Genomic DNA, 23306 nt, shown 5'->3' with positions numbered 1-23306 from the left:
ATTTGAACTTTTTAGGACTGATTTTGCAAAAAATTAACGAAGTTAACCATGAAACTCGTTAAGTGGCTAGAATAATAATTCTGTGAGAAAGTTGTGATCATAACAATAATAAAAAAAAATATTAGGGTTTTTTCCAATTACACATTAAAAATTTAGAGCTTTTATAATATATATATATATATATATATATATATATATATATATATATATATATATATATATATATATATATATATATATATATATATTAAACAAAGTAACTCAGACACACAAACATTGAGTACCGACTTTTGAACATGAAACATCTGTATCAAAAGTCCTAACAAAAATGTACGTGTTACATTAAAAGGTATAAAGACAGGATAAATTATTTCTTGACATTAAACTAGTAAACACCTCAACTTTCGCATGTGTATATTGCTGGTCATTTTTGTACTATAAAATTATTGAAATTGACTTACCTGTCAATGTTTTAAAAATAGATCAGAAAGTATGATTTTAAACATTTTAAAAAATTGAATCTTGTAATAGAAACAAATAAAATATAAACCATTGGAAGCTTAAGAATAGTACTAGACAAAATTTAAATTTAATCTGGTCATACATTCATTAAAGCAAATTATGAGATGCATAAAAATGTGTGAGACAGAGTAAAAAGTAAGAATAAACAATGGCCATATAATATATTATTTTATGGTTCTGTGTTTTGACAAAGAATGGTTTTTGCTTGCATAAGTTTAATATAGCACTTACAAATGTTATTGTATGAGGATTATGGCTAGTAGATGTCGATAGTGGCAGCGATGATGATAGTGGTGGATTAGCCTCGTTTTCTTCGTTATCACCATCAGGAACATCTGCTTTTATATTTCTCCAATTTTCTAACCCCAAACATCTCAATATCGACCTCAAAGCTTGTTGTATATGCATGCAATACACAAACTCATCCTCCATTTTAGATGCTAAAAAGAAGTGATTGATCGAGACTCGAATCTATCGATTTTTATCTAAGAATCTGAAGCGTATATTTAATAGGTAAACCGTAAAGGCACTTAATATGTGGGGTTGTTATTACGCATTAATGCTCATAAAAGACAAGAATAGAGTATTCAATATGGGTACGTTGGTGGTGGTCTGGTCGTGGACATCAATGCTTGAGAACAACACTCAAAATCTAAAGTGTTATAGTCATCAAGAACCACCAACACTTTCCTTTATGAAAGTCAAACTATAAAAAAAAATTTTAACTTTTAAATTGGAGGTCCGGGTTCTAACTTCTAATCCACACATTGAGAGAAGTTCTCTAATTAATATAACTTGGACCAATCTGCTTCTATAAAATTAAAACTTAAAGCAAATTAGAAGAAGAAGAGGAAGAAACCTAGAAAACTGTTGTAGCAAATCATATGAGTGTGATGAAATTTTGAATGACCATAAACCTTCGGGGAAAAAAATTACACTTTTCGTTTCAAAATTATTGTTCATATTTGACATTTTAAGTCTTTTTTGTTAAACTTTTACTTTAAATAATTTATTTTTTGTTATATAATTTTTTATACAAGATATATTAATAGATTGTTTTTTAAATGTATTTTCATTGCTATAAGTTTCATCAAAAATTATATAACACAAATAAAGTTATTTATGACCAAATTTTAAAAGTCAAACATAGATAATAATTTTGGAACAGAGGATACACACATTAAGTCATGAACAATAGTTAAGATTTATTGCCAAACCCTTAAAATAAATACTCATTAGACACGGTCGCATGCCAAGAAGCAGTGGTGAATTAAGAAAGAAAAGAATTTAGGAGTTGCATTAATAGAAGAAAAAAAATGCCTCAATTCCGACGGAAGTTTCCGTCACTAAAGAGTTTGCCGACGGATTTACACTTATATTTTGTGATGGATTTTCAACGGATATGTGAGGATTTCCGATGGATTTTTGACTGATTTCCAACAACTTTTGTGACGAATTTACAAATTTTTATACTTTTTGGACGAAATCTTATAGCTGTTCACGCGTGGAGAGAGGCTCCACGTAAGCAAGTCACACGTCACACGTGAAGCTCCCTCCACTACGGATAGCCTTAATATATATGTCTGATCGGATTTTATTTTTCCAATGTAATAATTGCATATAATAAGTGTTTTTAGACTTTCATATGGGATTGTCCTTTTCTCTCTCTCTCTTTTTCTTTTTGAATAGCAAAATTTCATTAGAATTTAGACAATGGGTTCGGCACCCTCTTCTGCAATGTTGACGTGGCTCGGCAAACCCCAACCCACCTCATGCCGAGCTTTAATTGCATCCCATCTCTCTCTCTCTCTCTCTCTCTCTCTCTCTCTCTCTCTCTCTCTCTCTCTCTCTCTCTCTCTCTCTCTCTCTCTCTCTCTCTCTCTCTCTCTCTCTCTCTCTCTCTCTCTCCAAATTGGTCCAGCAACAACATCATCTTTGTTGGAGCTGAGGTGGAGCTCGACAAGAGCAACACCACTCCCCCAGCCTTATAAACAACAACTCTAGCATATGGGATTCTCATGCATAGGCATGGTTGCAATAAGCTAATACTGGGTTATAACTTTTATCCATTACAAAACTTGGGTTTATTGGTTCCTTAATTTGTAGTAGCGATTTCATTTCAGTTGTTTCATCTTGTATTAGTTTCAGGGTTTGATTGTGTTTATCTGCTTAGTAGTTTTCTTTCCCTGCAGTGTTTAGTTAATTTCTGGTGTATAATTATTCATATGGCCTCAGAATATATATATATATATATATATATATATATATATATATATATATATATATATATATATATATATATATATATATATATATATATATATATATATATATATATATATATATATATATATATATATATATTTGCCATTTTCGATGAAAATGTATATATCAACTATCAAGCAAATAATATGAAACCACACTATCATGCATCACCAGTTTATTATCTTTTATTTGGATATCTACAAAATCAATATTCAGAATATTAAATTTACATTAGCTACCAAATTGTACAAACCAGAATATATAAAGACATGAATAGGACCAAACCACACATACGAAAAAGAGACCATAGTATAACTTGGACATACATATACATTAAACATGTGATGATGTGAAATGACTGATGATCACAAGACCAACAAACGTACTGTAATTTATTAGTGGCCATATCTATTGATTGGTCTTACCATCACCACTGCATGTGATCACCATCGTTTTTTTTTTTTTTTTGATGCTTCAATGGTTTTTTCCACCACCCCCGCTGCTAATTAGACGAGTAGTAAGGAGGCTCATATTGTTTGTACCATTGTCCAGTAGCTCAACATAATGTGCTTCAGCGGTTGTGCCTCCACTTGTGTTCATAATTTCATCTATAGTAACCATACTGAAATTACTCTCATCACCACCAATATCCCTTGTTGATACTACAGGCTTCTCAATCTAATGGCAATTACACATAATTAATGTATTAATATAACAACAAATTTTAATTAAGATATATGCCAGATTGAAACGTTATTTAATAGACACAAAATCAATTGCGTATAACTCAATTAATTATCCACCATGTCTCTAGATCTAGATGACCACCTTATTTTCACAACAAATTCAATAAGTTTGTCATAAGATGTCAACAACATATAACAAATACAACCCTGAGAGCATAATGAGCTCACTCAATAGAAAAGTACTAAAAGAAAATTAAAACTGCAAAAATGGTAAATAAAGCAACATAATGGATGAATATTCTTGAACATCCCAAATTAGAGATAAAGGGCCAACTTTTTTTTATAGTTCTATGTGTGGTGGCGGGTTTATATATAATACTTTATATGCCAACTAGTTTGGTAGTCGATTTTACGTTCAATTCGTATACGGATTAGGTGTAACAATATGATCTAATTTTCTTAGAGTCTTAAGAGGTTCGACTTAAGTACTTCTATACTGAAAACAAAACCACTGGAATCTTCAGTTAATTCAACGAAGGGAACATAATATATATATGCAAGAGAAGCGCTTGAGAGCGTCATTATAGCTGCAGATAAATTTATTTGGAAGTTACTTACAGATGACGTCAGAGCTTCAACGAGTGGATCGGTGGTAAACGGATCATCTACAGAGGGTAGGGGTTCATAAGTGGTTTGTGGTGTCGGATTAAGTGGTGGTGGAGGGTTATTCACGACCTCTCCTTCAACGGGAGGAGTGTCTTTTCCTCCTGTACTTTCTAACCCTAAACACTTGAGAAAACCTCTCAAAGCTTCTTGTATGAAACCAACTCTTCCCTCTTCCATTTTCTTTCTTTATTTTTTTTTTTTTTTTGATGTAAAAGAAAAAGTTCAGAGTTATTGCCTGTCTTCTTTCAAGAGAACAAGAGCATTTATTACAGGAGTTATTGCCATGTATTTAAAGGCATTGAAGGTTTCAAATATTTGTTTAATATTTAGTTTGATAGATTTACGAAGAGGGGCTCTTCTGAAAATTTAAATATATTTTCAAATGTTCGGGACCAATCAGGAAAAAAAAAAAAAAAAAAAAAAAAAAAAAAAAAAAAAGCTGTTATTGTTATTATATTATTTTAATTTTTAAATAAATATGTACGTATAATATATAATAAAAAAATTAGGCTGTTGTCATATATATATATATATATATATATATATATATATATATATATATATATATATATATATATATATATATATATATATATATATATATATATATATATATATATATATATATATATATATTAATTCCAACATGTGCATCTGCATCCTTTTTTTTAATAAAAAATGTTTGACCCTCTTTTAGATATGAGAATCACTTTCACACTTAGTTTTTGTAGTTGAACACTATATGTCTGGCTGTAGTCTTGAATCGATTTATGATATTATGTTTTTTTTTTTCAGTCTTTGATGAACCATTAGGATACTATGTCTTTTCTTTTTTTTGGAAAGGGAACTTTCCTAACGAGGGTTTCCGGGCTAGCTTACGCGCACCGACTAATCCCCCGCTGCAAACATGAGACTTTGCCTCATGCCCTGGAGTCACTGCAGGCGAACCTCCATGGCCACAAGGGCTGAGTAGTGCCAAGATTTGAACATGAGTCAATAGGTTATCCACCATATCTTCCACATGTCTTTGGCAACCGGTATTTGATGGTAATTGTTTTGTTTTGTTCTTTTTTTCGACCCGGTTTTTGTTTAGACTAAAATTTGGTTTGGGGTGGTGTTGGATAATATGCTTGCATAATCTTCATTTCCTTCTACAGTGTCGACAATGAAGCTTTTACATGTTTCTACAACATCGGTGTTAGTATATCTTCATTTACATGTTTCTACAACATCGGTGTTAGTATATGATGACATTTAACTTTATTTCCATTTTGTCTTCCCAAATCTCATGTTCCATGTGGCTTAAGCCTTCTTCAAGTTTGTGTGGTTTTATGTTCTCTCCATCATATCATAAGGCCGAATGGTATAATAACCACGAGCCACTTCGTGGTTGAGGTGGCCACGAACCACGCTCGTGCACACCGCCCCGATGGTTCGTGGTTAGTCGTGGTCGTTGTCATTCGTGTTCCTGACGACGGACTCAAACGAGAATTGTTATTGGTGTTCGAACTTTTTGGCCGTTGAACGGCTATTTTGGCCGTTTTTTTTTCAAACACAATTTACTAATATAAATAACACTTCTATTATACCAAAATTTACACCACATTCTATTCTCTAAAATCACAAAACACATACACATGGATCCCACAATACATATGGAATTTTTAAAAAGTTTTGATTCGGATGACGACGTAGAATTTGTCGAGACATTCTTCAATGTTGTGCAACACGTTCACGCCGAAGACAGTTCGAATGCAGCGCGTACAAGGGCGGTCGTCAATCGTGATCGCCAAGCCGCACACGACTTATTGGTACGTGATTACTTTGTCGATAATTGTCTTTATAATGACGACTCATTCGAACGTCATTTCCGTCTGAATAAGACTATATTTTTACGTATTAGTAATGCTTTAAAATCTCGTTATGATTTTTTCAAACAAAAACCCGATGCTAGAGGAAGAATGAATTTTAGTAGTATACAAAAATGTGCGGCTGCTCTTAGGTATTTGGGATACGGTATAGCATTTGATGCATCTGACGAATACTTGAAAGTATCCGAGAGGACCGCAGTTGAATGTGTAGATTGGTTTTCTGCATGTGTTTATGAGGTTTTTCACGAAGAATATTTGCGTAAACCTACTCAACGTGATATTGAGAGATTATATTCGGCTCATGAAGAGAGGCATGGATTTCCTGGTATGCTTGGCAGTCTAGATTGTACGCATGTGGCTTGGGAAAAATGTCCAACTGCATGGCGTGGTCAGTTCACTCGAGGAGATATAGGTGAACCAACTATCATCCTAGAAGTTGTTGCATCTCAAGATTTGTGGATATGGCATGCCTTTTTTGGAGTAGCGGGGTCTAACAACGACCTTAATGTTCTTAGTCAGTCTCCACTTTTCAACGATATTTGGACCGGAAAAGCACCTGATATGACGTTCACGGTAAACGGGCACGCGTACAAATACGGTTACTACCTTGGTGATGGGATATCCCCGGATTATTCTACATTGATGAAGGCATACTCGGTTCCTCGAAGTGAAAAGCAATTTTTTTTTACAAAAAACAGGAATCGGTGAGAAAAGATATCGAAAGGGCATTTGGAGTCCTTAAGCAAACATGGCATGTAGTGAAATATGCTACACGACTCTAGGATAAAGAAAGAATTAAACGAATGGTCCTAGCATGTATTATAATGCATAATATGATTATTGAAGATGAAGGTCGAGCGATTTGCACGTATGATCCGAACGACGTTGTCGTTCCAATTGATGAGTTTGTACCCGGAACGAATGCTTTTTTAGAGCGAGTTGTTGAAATTCATAACAATGAAACGTGTTTCAATCTTCGAGAAGATGTCGCGGAACATTTGTACCAAAATAGCATGAACGACGATTAGGATTTTTATATATACGTTTGTTCGTTTTCTTATTAATGTAATGTTTTTTTTTCTAGATTAACTATGTAATGTATTTTAAAGTTGTTATTTTATTTTTATAATTAATGAAAAAATAGTTTTAAAAAAATGAATGCTTTTTAATTATAAAAAATGTAATTTTATTGTAATTTTTGAATTAAAAAAAAAAGTAATTTTATTGTATTTTTTAATTAAAAAAAATAAAAATAATGATGTGGAGTGGTGTCTTAGTGGTAGGTATCCCATGTTAGTGGTAGTGGAATGTGGTGCTGATGTGGCACCCACCACATATGTGGTATGTGGTGGGTATAACGGATGGTCTAATAATAGTTAAATTAAGTGTTACGTACATTTGCACCGTTTCATACTTCAACATACACTTTTTTTTGCACTTAATATCTCGCAACTAAGAGACAAACAACATCTCCAAGCTATGGTACTCACTTGGAAATGTAGTACATACCTAGTAAGATTTTATATTAGGGAATCTATAAAAATGTTCAAATATTTTGAAAATATCTATTCTAATAAATAAAAAATCTTTTTGCACATGTCATATTCTCGTTGATTTGGCCATATGTTATTTTGTGGTTACTTTTACTTAAATTTATTCCACATGACATTTTGTGTTTTTTTTTTCCATTTTATTAAATTCCACATAATATTTAAATGTAATAATTGTCATAAATGTAATAATAAATGTTTATCAATATCATTAATTGATATTTCTTTTAATTTCAAAATTTCTAAATTAAGGCTCATTAGTTTCCTATGTTTATTTATCTAAACTATTAGTTTAAATTAAAAAAACATATTAATTTTAATAATTCAATATTTTTCTAATTTTTGTTATAAATTCAAATTTTTCAAAATGCTAAGAATTTTATATTCAATTTTTCTTTTAAATAAACTCATGTAATACATGGGTTTACAACTAGTTTTTAATAAAGTCCTAAATTTTATTATTTAAATAGAAAAGTCCCGACTTTTTAACCTTTTGAATAGAAAAGCTTAAGAAACCGACTAACTTATTCATTTTAGCAATTTTTGACTTGTTCAGTAGGTTGTGAGACAAAATCGTTAATTTTTCCAAAATAATAGGATTTTTCTGAAAATTTCGTCAAAACTTGTATAGAATGTATAAACGTATTTTTTACGTATTTATATATATATATATATATATATATATATATATATATATATATATATATATATAAGTATTTTACACATTTTAATTGTAATTTTATGTGTTATTTTTTTATGTATTACGTATTTATATATTTTTTGTATTATTTATTTATTTAGGTTTTTATATGTATATGTTTATATATTTTTTTTATGTATTTTAAATGTATATACATATTTTTTTACGTATTTATATGTATTTTTAAGTACTTTACACATTTTCATTTATTTTTATGTGTTATTTTTTGTATGTATTACTAATTTACGTATTTTTCAAAGTTTTTTATGTATTACATATTTATATGTATTTTTACGTATTTATCTATTTTTTAAAAAGTTTTTTATATAGATATTTTTGTATTTTAAATGTATAGATGTATTTTTTTTACGTATTTAAGTATTTTTTTTATTTCAGGTCATGTAAACCATTTTATCCAATTCGTATAACTTTTCATGTATGTCTACATAGTTTCCCACATACCTACATAGTTTAAGTTTGTCTTATTCATTTATCTTAAAATTAAACATCGAATAGGAAAAACTTAAATCATGTGGATATATAGGAAAACCATCTCGACATATTCGAAGAAGCTGTGCGAATTAGATGAAATATTGAAGACGACTTGAAGTAAAAAATACATAAATACTTCAAAATAATAAGGTTATACATTTAAAATACATAAAAATAAATAAACATTTATATAAAAAACTTTTAAAAAATACATAAATACGTAAAAATACATATAAATACGTTATACATAAAAAAACATATAAAAATAAAAAAATATATATATGTAAAATACTTAAAAATACATCTAAATATGTAAAAAAAAGTATATGTCTATACATTTAAAATACATAAAATACTATAAAATGTATATAAAAAACTTTAAAAAATACATAAATACATAAAAATATATATAAATACTTAATATATAAAAAACACAAAAAAATACATTTTATATATGTAAAATACTTACAAAAAATACATACAATACGTAAAAAATTACTCATATATATTTAAAATACATAAACATCTATATAAAAAAACTTAAAAAAATCCATAAATACGTAAAAATACATATAAATACGTAATACATAAAAAAATAAAACATAAAAATTGATAACTTATTTTTTTTCCTTATTTTTATTGGTTTATTTTAGTATTTTTAGCTCTTTTTATTAGTATTGCATTGTATATTTTTTATTTTCTTTATCATGGATCGTATCGGGTACTTTCTATTTTGCATGAGATATTTTGCACTGTTTTGGAGTGTAACATCCTGAGATTTTGCAGGTATTTCTGAATCATCTCTTTTATTATTTTGTCATTTGTAGTCTGTGGGGGTTAAAGGAGTCGACCCACGAGAAGCCTAAGGGTTAAAAGTTGCAACTTTGGGAATCAAGAGAGTACGCTAAGCGTACATAGGTACGTTGAGCGTACTAGGCGCGCCCTAGTACGTTGGACATACACTTGTGTACGTTGGGTGTAAGACCCCGAATTTAGAAGGTCAAGAAAGGAAAGGAAAAATCCCAAGTCAAGAGGTCTACTTGTAGAGTCCAGGGAGGAACTCGACGAGTAGGAGCAAGTTCTGTGTCGCGGATTAAGTGGCCGACTCGGCGAGTCGGGGGACTGAATCGGCGAGTCTGGCCTGGGTTGGGAAACCCTAATTTCGGGACTTGGTGCCCTATTTAAGAATCATATTCTCATTCCCTCAGCCTCATCTTCAGCCTCCAGAGCCCAAACCCTCACCCACAAAACCCTAGTGCACCTTGTGAGTGTTTGAGCCGCCTTTGTGAGATTTGTGTACTCTTGAAGAGGAAGAAGGAGAAGAAGGAAGTTGGAGGTTCAAGAAGGAGGAAGTAGATCCAGAAGATAAACTCCAATGGCTACATTTCTTGGTAATCAAGTCTTCATCTTGGCTTTTGATTTAATAGATCTCTTTATTGTCCCTTTTATGAAGATTTTGGTCCATGAATGGGTGCTTGTGGGATTTGGACGTCCCCAAGCAAGATCCTTTCAGATCTGAGAGTATTGTGGATAGTTAAGGCATAAAAGTCGAAGCTTTATGCCATTAAAACTCCCCATGCAAAGTTTAAGAGGTTGGTTTGGCCTTTTGAGAAAAAAGGGTCATGCATGGATGTAAAGGCAGTATGTTTGCATGTTATTCCGACCCTAGAAGGTTAGATCTAGGTCCTGGATGCTTTGTGCTCGACTAAAATCGTCTAAATATATTTGGACATAGAGTGACTCAGCGAGTCACTTATAGGACTCGACGAGTCAGGCCGTTTCCTTGCCCAAAACCCTTCTGCTAGCAGGTATGAGTTGAGTTGGTTAGGAACTCAGCCAGTCTGGGTGCATAGTGGACTTGAAAATTATCGTACTCGACGAGTTCAAGGATGAACTCGGCGAGTCCGAGGCAATCTCCCAATCCATGAAGACGGACTCGACGAGTTGTTCATAGAACTCGACGAGTCATAGATTGGACACGTTTATATAATGAAGATGAACTCGACGAGTTCAAGGATGAACTCGACGAGTTCAAGGATGAACTCGGCGTGTCGATTGAAGATGGTCCCGATGTTATGGTTGAAGGTGAACTCGTTGTGTTCTTGCTAGACTCGACGAGTAGAGTCGGGGGTTGTATCATTTTAGAAGAATAGGGACTCGACGAGTTGGTGGACCAACTCGGCGAGTCAAGTCAATTGGATGTTGACTTTGACCAAGTTTGACCTGGTCTTAATTTTGAGGGTATTGTGGTCTAAGTGTTATTTTTGGGTATTAATAGTTCGGGGAGCCGAAGGATCAGCAGTTCAGGAGTCGCCTGATAGCAGTCAGAAGTGTTCAGCTAGTCTTCAGCAGTGCAAGTTGAATCTCCTCACTGTTTGTATGGGTCTAAGGCACCAGTGCCAGCCCATTATGTTTATGTTTATGTATAGTAGGAAGACTCGGGGTTAGCCCTAGGAACGTATTGTATATGTTCTGGGTTTCAACCTGATGTCGGGCGAGGCCCGAGGAAGGTTAGAATGGTAGAGGTTTTTGTCATTCTTGCATGAGTATGTATGATAGACTCAGGACCGAGGATCCAATGTCGGGGTAAGCTCGTGGTATGTTAGATGATAGTATGTATCTGGGTCGGGGGTCTGATGTCGGGGCAATCCCGAGTAAGATTCTTATGTTGTGTATTAGATTATACTTGTTGTCTCTGTGATACTTGTATGTGCCTGGTAGGGAGGTGAGTGTGGGCGATGTCCCGTTTCTCATCACTAGTTGAGTATGGATGGGGTTCCATATCTCAACATTAGCAGAGTAGGGGCGAGGCCCATGATAGGAAGGGAGTGACTGTGGGCGGGGGCCCGTATCTCACTACTAATAGGAGTATGGACGGGGTTCCACAATTTTAGTAGCAGGACAGGGGCGAGGCCCTAGTTAAGCAAGGCCTTAGATCAGGGAACAGTTGAAAAGTGTTTATTTATTAGTATGATATTTGATTATATGCATGTATATAGCGGGCGAGGCCCGAAGGTAGGCGGGGCCTAAGAGAGACAGATTTGTATACCGATCAGGGCTCGATGCTAGGTGGGACCTGATGCCAGGCGGGGCCTGATGCCGAGCGGGGCCCAATGTCGGGCAAGGCCCGATGCAACGGGTGGGGTCCCAGTACGTGGTTATGTGTTCATGGTTATGTGTATATGGTATGTGGTAGGTTGGGGAACTCACTAAGCTTCGTGCTTACGGTTTTCAGTTTTGGTTTCAGGTACTTCCGGTAGCGAAGGGAAGAACTCGGGGTGATCGCATTGCACACACACACACACACCAAAGGAGTTTTAGCCTGGGATGTTTACTCTGATAAAACGAACAAGTGTTTTGAAATGATACTCTGTTTTGTTATATAATCCTTTAGACATGGTTGAAATGAATTAATACTTATAGTTTTATTAATGTTTTAAAAATAAATTTTTGTTCATGATTTTGGGATGTTACACTGGGCGTACTCACGTCAGGTGGAAACCTTAATATTTAGGTTTTGAGTACTATATAAACAACCTTATGATCTCATAACCCTCCCTTACCTCAGCTTCTACTGTTTAAAGTCGTTTTCCCCAAACCATAATCATTTCCTTGAGTGTGTGAGCTTATAGAGTGTATTTTGAGTAGTTTGAGAAGAAGGTGTTGCATCAAGGAGTTGGAGAAAGAGAACAAGCTAGTAGATATGAAGTTGTTTGGTGCCCTAGAAGCTCCAGAAGGTAAAAAGCTTCAAACTTTATGCATGAATGTTATAGATCTTTCCATTTTAGCTTTAAGGAACCATTTCTTATCCTAAAAGTCCCAAGTCGGTGCATGATATGAATTGGACGAAATAAATGTCCTTCAAGACTCTTGAAGAGGTCCTAAGTGAGAAAAATGAGGTCCCAATGGCTTAAGATGTCCCATCATGTAGTAGAAAGATCTTAATGGATTAAGACCATGGATTAAGAGCTTTCTGGACGTCCAAAGTGATAAAGTTCGAGACTTTATGGTTCTAAGACACTTTTGGTCGATGGATCTGAAATATGGGCTTAAGTGCTTAAGCTATTAAGCACTTATTAGGGTTTTGGCAAAACCCTGCGTAATTTCTGTACACCCAGCGTACTAAGTCAACCACCCCGATGGTGGTCAATGCAAATGGAAGTAAGCCCAGCGTACCAGAGGAGTACACCCCGCGTACGCCCTCTGTTGGGCTTTTGACATTTTGGGCTTCGGAGTTGGGCCAGTTTGACATGGGCCTTCCTGAACTTTCTGAATAATAATGTTTTGGGCCAGTTTTGGTAATGGATTTAGATTAAGGACCAATTAGGGAGTGGGGCCCAATTTGGAAAATTGGGCCATTAGTGGGCTTATGTATATGAACTTTTAGATAGTGAATTTAATATTAGGCCTTGGCCCAAATTAGGGAAAAAAGACGAAATGGACTATGTGGACTCTTAGTCAAGATTAGTATTCCCATTGTTTTGACTTAATATTCATTATTGGATAGTTTGGGATTTTTGGGGAGTCAGCGATTCGGGAGTTCGGTTCATCAGTTGAGATCGACATTTGCGAAGTGAGTTTTCCTCACTATACTCAAGGGTCTAAGGCACCAAGGCTGGCCCTTTTGGATTGTTATTCGGATATGTTATATGCTTGAGTATTGTATGATCTGTTAGATCAGTATCTTGGTAGATATGATGATATATATTGTTATGATTCGTTAGATCAGTATCCTAGTAGATAGGATGTTATATGTGGTTATGATCTATTAGATCGATTTGTCTGTCTAGAGAGTGTTATTTGGTTATCTGTTATTTCTGCACATGTTTGGTTGATGGTTGAGGCTTGCCTGCTTTGTGCGAAAGCCAATAGACATGGTCATTCCAACCTGATGGTTATGGGTCGTCAATATTCCATCTCGAGGATGATTGGACTCGTAGTATGTCGGAATTCCAACCTGTTGGTTGTGGGCCTAGGGTATTCTATCCCGAGGATGATTGGACCCATAGTATGTTGGCATTCCAGCCGGATGGTTGAGGGCCTGGGGTATTCCAACCCGATGGTTGACTTGACCCATCGTATGATGTTTGTGATTATATGTGTATCATTGTGTGTATGGGTATTTTGGGGGAACTCGCTAAGCTTTGGGTAGTTTCAGTTTTGTTTCGGGTACATCAGGTGATCGTGGGAAGGCAAATGTGTGATCGTACAGCCCCTCATATTTATGACTTTTGTATCTGGGATACTCTGATATTAGACTATTTTGAAAAAAAGTTTTGTAATGATTAATGGTTTTGAAACGCTTTTAAAAGTTTAAATTTGGCATGATTTTTATGAGTGTTACATGGAGCTCATTGCGGTTTGACTGCAGTTGGGCTTGGTGGGCTTTTTGATGCATTATTTGGCTTTACGAATCCATTAAAGGAGATTTGGGCTTAAAAGTTGAAGATTTGGATGAAGTGGGCTTGTGAAGATGGGTCATGGATTCCTAATTATGGCTTGGACTATCCATATTTGAAGCTTGAAGATGATTGGTCAAATTTGAATCATGTGAGGCATGGAGGGGACCAAGGGAATCTTGGGTAGTGGGGTGTGTAGTGGAGACAAATGGGCTAATAGCATTCTAGCAATATTTTCAAAGGTGGAGTCTCAGTCGCACAACACTTGTGCGAGTACCCACGCAACTACACACTTTTGGGAATTTTGGTCATTTTGTTCACCGTTAACCTTGGAGGGGGGGGGGGGGTGGATCTTTTAGATACACCCTGATTTTCCACCATTGGAGACCATTAGAGGCTATTTTGGAGCTTGATACTCATTTTCTCATCTTTCTAAGTAATTGACAGTTTCTTGATGCAATTATACTTTTGTGATTGTTATTTTGTTGCCATGAGTGGCTAATTTCTCTATTTTGGTTAACTTTTTCTGAAACTCTTGGATATTTGTGGGTTTTTGAAGGATTCATGCTTAATTGTCATTTATCTTATGTTTATGATTCTAGTTCATATTTCTTATGCTTGTTTAATACTTTGATCATGAACTTGGTACTTGGATGAGCAATTGTTGGTTTATTTATTTGGTTTAGCATTGAATCATTGAATTCACTTAGAGCAAAGGGCTTTATGATGGTAGAAATCATCTCTAGCTTATGAATCATGACTCCTTTATGGATGTGTAAGCATTTACATCCTCTAGGAATTGGGGATTCCTTCATTCTTAAGGCTAATAAACTTCTTGGGTTTAATTGCTTCAATTGAATCCTTGATTTTGATTATGAAGGTGTGTTGTGGGCTTCCCCAACCTCCATACTACCTATGGGGAATCTTGGCATAACATGCTTCATGATTGTTATAACCAATTTGGGATGAATTATAAGCTTCATATTGAATCCTAATGATAAACACACAAATGTTCATTGTGTTGAATTGCTTTGGTTAACCAATTCTCTCCAATATTTGAGCATCTCACCATCTTGCTTAATTACAAGGTTTTTAGTTATTCAAGTATTTTAGTTTTCAAGCAATCACAACGCTCCCCTTTTAGTTTAATTGTAGTTAGTTAGTTTATTTATACTAGTTCTATTGGATTGCATTGGTGATTGAATACAACCATTTTCCCGAGGATCGATACCCTTTTTTACTATTATATTACGTTTTATTTGCAAACAAATAGTGCAATTTGCTTGGTGGACTTGACATCCCACCAAAAATACATAAAATATATGTAAAATTGTTAAAAATACATATACATACGTATAAAATATGTTTATACATTTAAAATACATAAAAATACAGAAACATATACATATAAAAACTTAAAAAGATACATAAATATGTAAAAATAGATATAAATACGTAAAAAAATATGTTTATATATTATATACAAGTTTTGATGGAATCTGTAGAGAAGTCTCATTATTTGGGAAAAATTAACGATTTAGTCACATGACTTGCTGAAAATGTGAAAATGGTTAAAGTGAATGAATGGTTTCTTGGATTTGTGTAACATCCCGAGTTCAGAAGTGCAAATTCAGGGTTCAAAGTGTAAATGTGAAAGAGCAACTCGGCGAGTCCATGGGTGGACTCGGCGAGTAGGGTCGCGATTCTGGTCGCGTGTTAAGTGGCCAACTCGGCGAGTCGGCGGCAAGACTCGGCAAGTTGGTGCTGCGTGGAGAAAACCCTAATTTCGGAGGATGAGCCCTATATAAAGGACATTATACCCTCTCCCCAGCCTCTTTACCCTCTCTTGAAGTCCAGAAAACCCTAGGGAGCGTTTATGAGTGGTTTGAGAGCATTTGAACCTTGGAGAAGAGATTTTGGAAGAGATCTTGGAGAGTTAAGAGGCTTGGAGCAAGGGGATTTGCTAGGATTCAGATTTCTCTTCTGTTGGAGTTTCCTTTTGAGGTATTATTTCGTTGCTTGGGCTTTTATTCTTCATTTTGAGGTTTTTGGAAAAGATAGCATGTGGTGTTTTGAGTTGGAGGTTAGACCTGAGGTTGCTACCTCAGATTTGGAATGGAGAAGGTCTAGAGTGCATTAAAGTCCCTGTTATTGAGTGATTGGCGAAGCCATCTTGTCCCAAACCCTAACCGTAGAGTGTTATATGCTTATATCTCATTGGATTCACTTAAAGTTGGCCACTTTACGTGATGGATGGGTTGTAGAAGGGTAGATCTATGGTTTGGATCATTTGCATGGCCTGGAAAGCTTCTGTATGGATTAAGATCTAGAGGTACTCGGCGAGTCACAAAGGTGTACTCGGCGAGTTGCTTGAAGATGAGCAGGAACTCGGCGAGTTGGAAGAACAACTCGGCGAGTTGGTTGAAGATAGCCTTGGACTCGGCGAGTCTGGTCGTGAGGTCCTAACCTTCTTCTGGTTGAGCCGTGAATCGGTGAGTCAAGGGAGGACTCGGTGAGTTGAGTGCAAGGGGACTCAGAGTTGTGGGCTCGGCGAGTCTTGGGGTGACTCGGCGAGTTGAGTCGCGGTTTGGGGAAGTTCTGAGCATGGGGACTCGACGAGTCGACGGGTTGACTCGGCGAGTAGGGTCAACCAGGAGGGTTGACTTTGACTGAGGACTTTGACTTTGACCAAGAGTTGACCAGTTGATTTCCAGGAGTATTTTGGTCGTTATTGGTGATTATTGGTTTCGGTGATTCAGTGGTGGAGTTCGTGACGCTGGTCGGAGTAGCGTGGACTGTTCTTCAGTCGGCAGTAGCAGGTGAGTCTTCTCACTATACCTTACCTAGAGTGGTAACAGAGTTATGTGATAAAGATATTATATGTTATCTATGTGATGTGTGGCACTGCATTATTTCTGTGTGATTTATGTTGTGTGTCTATCAGAGTTAGGACCGGAAGGTCCACAGAGCTAGGACCAGAGGGTCCGCAGAGTTAGGGCCCAAGGGCCCATAGAGTTATAGCCTCGAGTGGCTAATATATATTATATGTGGTATTGTTAGAATTATGTGCCAGTGTATTTGTATGTTGTTTATGTGTTGAGACTTATTGTGATATGTGATTCAGAGTTCTCAGAGTTAGGACCTTTGGGTCCATAGAGTTAGGGCCAGAGGGCCCACCGAGAGTTGGGACTGGAGGGTCCCACTGAGACACACTGACCAGAGGGTCAACAGAGTTATAGCCTTGAGTGACTAATATGTGTTAGAGTGGTATTTTGGGGAACTCACTAAGCTTCGTGCTTACAGTGTTTTGTGTTATGTGTTTCAGGTTTTCTCCGGATCACGGGACGGCACCGGCTCAATTGTACACACCAGAGGAAGCGGTTGTTTTGAAGATCCTGGTTTATTAATTGATTGAACAAAAGAGTCATGTATTGTAATTTAAACAAAAATGGGATTTTTATGAAAAGTGTTAAGGAGAAAAATAATTTTAAATGAAAATTTTGTTTTGAAAATTTTCGGCGTTAAAAGTTAAAAAATCGAGACTTTTCTGTTTAAAAAATAAAATTTAAGACTTTATTAAAAATTTTCCCAAAATATTGATTTGCATTAAATTATTTAAAATAGTTGAGCATAGTTACCTTTGTTACATTCCTTAAATAGTGTATTTAGATCAAAATCAAAGTGGCATGGGTACTACTACCTTCTCCTTTGAATGGACCAGATTCTTAAATGGAATTTGGCCTTGAATTAGGATAAAAAATCGATAAACACGTGACAATAAGGATGCAAAGTAAAATTTAGAAACACACAGAATTAGTGTGTTAAACACAATCAGAGTGATCGTGCTAAATGCTAATTTACGGGCGAACTAGCTAGATATATTATACATAGAAATATAGATCCTCATACACACGCTTTCTACTTACAACTACAGGGGTATAAAAAAGACTATTTATAAAGAAAAAAGTTAACATATGACTATTTGTGGGTCAGGCAGACAAGCCCAAGATGTTTTCATCTGAACAAGCCTCCAGATTCGGGCACCGCAGATCTTTCTATTGAACATTGTTGACCTTACTCAAGCAACACAATTGCCACTGCAAAACACCATAGTGGCAATGAGGTTAAGGCGCTGAATACGCTACACAACTTAACAAAACTAGTACCTTTTCTTTTTTGTCTCTAGGAAATTAGTTTGATAGTGTGGTTTTTTCTCATACGGTAGTCCATGGAAATAAAAGGTTGGGGCCTCGTAAGATCAACATTTTTATGTGGCATGTGTGGTTAGATAGATTGCCAACGTGCCTCAATCTTCATAAGATATGTGTCACTCTTACTACGGTTTGCTGTCAGATTTGTAGTGTGTCTGATGAGTCCATGTTTCAATATTTATTTGTGTTGTGTTCATTTATTTAGGAGTTATGGAGTTCGCTCTTCACATGGCCTAAAACTCATAAAGCCCTCTATTTCATGTTAGTTCAAGAATTGTTTTAGAACTATTCTCTTCCATGTTTATCAATTTCACAAGTGAAGACGCTACATAAAAGCTATCTTTGCAGCTTTTTTGGAAGGTTAGGAGGTACATTAACAGAAAGTTCATGTAATTGAGGCTTTATATGTCGCTGGATAGTCGTAGTAAAGGGAATTTAAAGATAAAATGGTTAGATTAATCTTGTAACACATTTACGTACTCTCACCTAATCTAAATTTCTTGTAACTTTTTCTAGTACCTTGTTAATGTTTTTAATAATTTTTCATTACTAGAAAAAGGCTGTTGTTACTCCCAAAATTTCCCAGAAATTTTCGCACGTTCCTACGCATGTTCGATGGATTTCCTAGAAATTGTGAAAAATAGCTTTCCTCAGGAAAAAAAATAAACATGTTGCCAACGTTATAGCATATAGATGAGATTAATGTCGTAGTAATGTCTATAGAAAACAAAAATAATCATTAATTACATGCATGTGAACTTGTGAAACAGAAATAAAAATTTATAGTTGTCTATTATCCCACCTCCCAATTCGTAAAAAATGATTTAGTTGACTATACCACATGCAAGTGTTTCCTTCAATAATATTTTCAAAGACCATAATAATGTTAAAATCCTTCTTTTAGTCCAATAATGTAAAATCTTGATTTCGCACCTCTATATTGTTTTTTTTTTCTTTTTCTTTTTTCTATAGCTATTTAATTTATGTAATCCACTGAAAATTCTTACGGTAATATATTTATAGTTTCACAACAATATCGATTAGACAAGTTTGATCTGATTTTAACGAACATAACTTATATACCTTGTTAATTTAAAACATAATTAGTATGTCTAAAGAATTACTTAGGGAGGAGGAAGTCGTTCCCTCCCAACCCACTGAATTCATTGTCATGTCAATTTTTGTCTCTTCTTTTTCTTTATTTTTTCCAACCCACAACACACGGAAATCATATATTTCTCAACTAATAGCAATAACTTTATAAGTGTAGACTTAGTCATATAAACGTGAGCATTAAATACTTCCGGTCAATAGATATAGCGTAGATACATGAGAGAATATCTCTTCTACAGTTCTCAATTCTTGTATATAAATCGATGTACAGCTACATATGAAGACATGTGAAATTACTCCTATCTGATTTCCTTTATGGTATCAAAGCTCAACTTCTAATGGCGTTAGGTTCACCAAATTTCCTCAACTTAGCTACCACTACCGCCTCCAATCTAAACTTGCAAATACCTTCTATTACTGTTAAACTTGATCGATCCAACTATCCTCTATGGCGTACAACAATCATCTCGGCACTTGAAGCCTTTGATTTGGACGATTATGTTCTTAACCCTAGACCACCATCTGAAACAATTGGCGTACCTGTTGTTGCCGTCGTCCCGGCTACGACCACATCACCTGCTATTGCAGTTGTTCCTGCCACCACCGCTCCAAATCCAGAATACACAATCTGGAAGAAAAGAGATCAATTCGTACTTCTATGGCTAAAATCCACAATGTCAGATAATCCTCATGCCCTAATTGCTCGCACCAATTCCTCACAGCAAGCATTGAAAATGATTGAAACACTATTTCAATCTCAAACCACGGCAAATTGAATGCAGCTCAAGACTCAATTACAGACTCTTCAAAAAGGATCTATGTCTATGATTGAGTATATTGAAAAGAAGAGATCAATTTCTGATTCTTTGACTGAAAATCTTCGTCCGATTGATGATGAAGATCTCATTAGCTACATACTCGGTGGCCTTGACTGGTCCTATGGACCATTTATCACCGCCTTCATGATGAAGACGAAAAATCTCATTGTTGATGCTCTTGCAGGTTTTCTATTGCAGGAAGAATCCAGACTTGAACAGGAGCATCTACGCCTTGCTACCACCACACAATCTGTCCCTGCTCTTACAGTCAACCGATCAAATCCACACCAGCAGAACACAAACACTGGTTCTGGGTCAAACTTCTCCAATGTCTCCCGAAATCAAGACTAAAGGAAGCGACTGCCTGTATGCCAAATTTGTACTAAAGCAGGACATGAGGCCATTAACTGTTGGCAAAGAGGGAATTAAACTGATTTTCCATCCAGAAAACCAAATCCCAGGAATCATCAACGTCAAGCAAATTTGAATCACAATTTATCCACTGCCATTGATCCCTCCTGGTATTTTGACACTAGAGCAACAGATCATGTGTCTCGAGATATCACCAAATTGAACACTGTTGATCCATATGTGGGTGATGATAAGCTCCAAGTGGGAAACGATAACCATTTGTTCATTTCCCATGTTGGCTCGTCTTCTTTGCCTAATCTCAAATTGCCTAATGTGCTTGTTGTCCCTGGACTAACCAAAAATCTTCTCAGGGTCTCTAAATTAACAGATGATAATGATGTTTTCATGGAATTTTGGCCTAAAACATGTTCTGTTAAGACATTGCAGAGGCAAACACTTCTTCACGGGGATAAACATAAAGGCTTATATCGTCTGCCCTCACAGAAATCCCAACAGTCTCCCATGGTTCTTCAGAGCAGTCGCATATCCTTACATGGATGACACAAGAGATTAGCTCATCCACACGAGCTTATCCTTCGTCGTTTGGTGTCTACATTTAAATTACTTGTTTCTTCCAATAAATTTCATAATATTTGTGACTCTTGTCGATTAGGAAAAAGTCATAGATTGCATCTTCCAGTTTCTTCATGTTATTTATTGATGATTGTACCAAATTCATATGGATTTATTTTCTATCCCAAAAGTCTCAAGTTTATTCCACCTTCTTGAACTTTAAAACCATGGTAAAAACCTAATTTTCAAGTGATATCAAAAGTGTACAAACTGATTGGGAGGAGAATATAGAAATGTATCCACTTTCCTTAACAATCATGGTATAATTCATCGAGTTTCATGCTCCCATACCCAAGAACAAAATGGGGCTGTAAAACGTCGAAACCACATCATAATTGAAAAAGGACTCACTCTCTTGGCTCAATCTTCTCTTCCTTAAATTTTCTGGGAACACGCATTCAAAGCAGTCACATACTTACACAATTGTACCATTACACCCATTCTCAAATATGAGTCACCATATCAGCGGTTATATCATAAAATTCTAGATTATAAATTCCTAAAAACCTTTGGTTGTTAGTCTTATCCATACTTACTACCATACAACTCACACAAAATTGATTTTCGCTCTAAACCATGTATTTTCTTAGGCTACAGCGCGTCCCATAAGGGTTATATTTGTTATCATCAAGTTACATCTAAGATATATCTCCCGTCACGTTGTATTTGATGAAACTATATTTCCCCATGAAAAATTACCCACAATTAACAAACCCCATAGTTCTTCACAACCCGAAAATACACCATCAGTCCTAGCCAACATTGATACCCAACAACCTGTTGGATTAGTGTCTAAGTCCACAACTATTTTGGTATGTACTTGACCCGATGGTGCATGGTCCTTTTGGGTTGCCTTCACCAAAGCAACTTGATTGGAGAAATAAATAAAGAGAGAGGTTATTATGATTTATTAATATGTTATAAGAATAATATATTAAAGGAGAAATCATATTTGTTTAATTAATATTGGTCAATAATTAATTAAGAATTAATTTTGTGATCAAATGTAATTAATTAAACTAGAGGGGCTAAATTGTAATTATGTGATAGTTGCAAAATAGGGCAGTGGTTATCCTTGTTAAAGGATGGACGAATTCAAGGATAAGGATATCCTTGAAATCGTCCAAGGTCCAAGAGATAAGGGTTTTCAAGGCTTATCTTGTGGTTGTTTGGTGGGCAAGTAACTGGATAAGGATAAGGACTGAAACCCTAATCCCAACCCTATATAAAGACCCCTAAGGCCTTAGGAATTCGTGCACTTGATCCCTAGAGCATCTAAGGATGAATTCTTATACCTCTCCTCTCTCTTTATACCTTCTCCATTTGCTCTTGGTGTTTGTGAGCCATTAGAGGCACTACACTTATGGTTCTTGCTTTCAAGACTTAGGGTTTGAAGATTTAAGTTGTTATTACAATATAACAAGAGGTATGTGTTCTAACCTTCTACATGAATTTCGAAAATTGTAGGCCACATTAGGGTTTCTTTATGTGTTCATAATGTTGTGTATCTAATAGTGAAAACATAGATCCAATTCTAGGGTTGCATGCACACATAGGATTGTTTGTACAAAACCCATCAGTGGTATCAGAGCCTTTGGTTAACTTGTTTTCAATTAGTATTATACAATTGTATGAACTTGACATATTAGGGTTTATAGCCAATAAACCCTAGGAGGCTAGAAATTTCGAGATTAGGGTTTCTATACCCTAATTTGCGAAAATTTGAAAGGGTTTCAAATCCTTTACTTAAGCCTCAAGATTTCGAAATCTAGGGTTTGAAAAACCCCATGATTTTCAAAATTAGCCTCCTCCCCAAGATAAGATCCTAAATTTTAGGGATTTAGATTATCCCATATCTTGTAATTATCCTCTAGTTGTTATATATGGTAATTATAGATTTTGCATTATCCTAACCATAATTTCGAAATCTAGAGAGATAATTAAGGGATTAGGATATCTTAAATGTATAAATGGTAATTATCCTCATGATTTAGATAATCCCTTATGATTTAATAATTTAAATTAATAG

The 23306-nt window shown here is 35.2% G+C and overlaps 2 protein-coding genes across 2 annotated transcripts; one reads left to right on the top strand and one right to left on the bottom strand.

Moving 5' to 3' along the window:
- Positions 1 to 2934: 2934 nt before the first annotated feature.
- LOC111875991 (uncharacterized) lies at positions 2935 to 4405 on the bottom strand. The gene is made up of 2 exons (XM_023872516.3): positions 4092 to 4405; positions 2935 to 3465 (listed from the first exon to the last, which is right to left on the bottom strand). Exons 1-2 carry the CDS (start codon positions 4314 to 4316, stop codon positions 3262 to 3264), a joined length of 429 nt encoding a protein of 142 aa, XP_023728284.1. The 5' UTR covers positions 4317 to 4405; the 3' UTR covers positions 2935 to 3261.
- Positions 4406 to 5794: 1389 nt separating this feature from the next.
- On the top strand, positions 5795 to 6792 carry LOC111876001 (uncharacterized). Its single transcript, XM_052765065.1, has 2 exons — positions 5795 to 6658; positions 6709 to 6792. The coding sequence occupies exons 1-2, from the start codon at positions 5795 to 5797 to the stop codon at positions 6790 to 6792; spliced, it is 948 nt and encodes a 315-aa protein (XP_052621025.1).
- Positions 6793 to 23306: the final 16514 nt, after the last annotated feature.

The sequence above is a fragment of the Lactuca sativa genome, chromosome 1, assembly GCF_002870075.4.
Source record: "Lactuca sativa cultivar Salinas chromosome 1, Lsat_Salinas_v11, whole genome shotgun sequence".
NCBI classification, from domain to species: Eukaryota; Viridiplantae; Streptophyta; class Magnoliopsida; order Asterales; family Asteraceae; genus Lactuca; species Lactuca sativa.
This window is presented reverse-complemented; position numbering and strand designations above follow the sequence as displayed.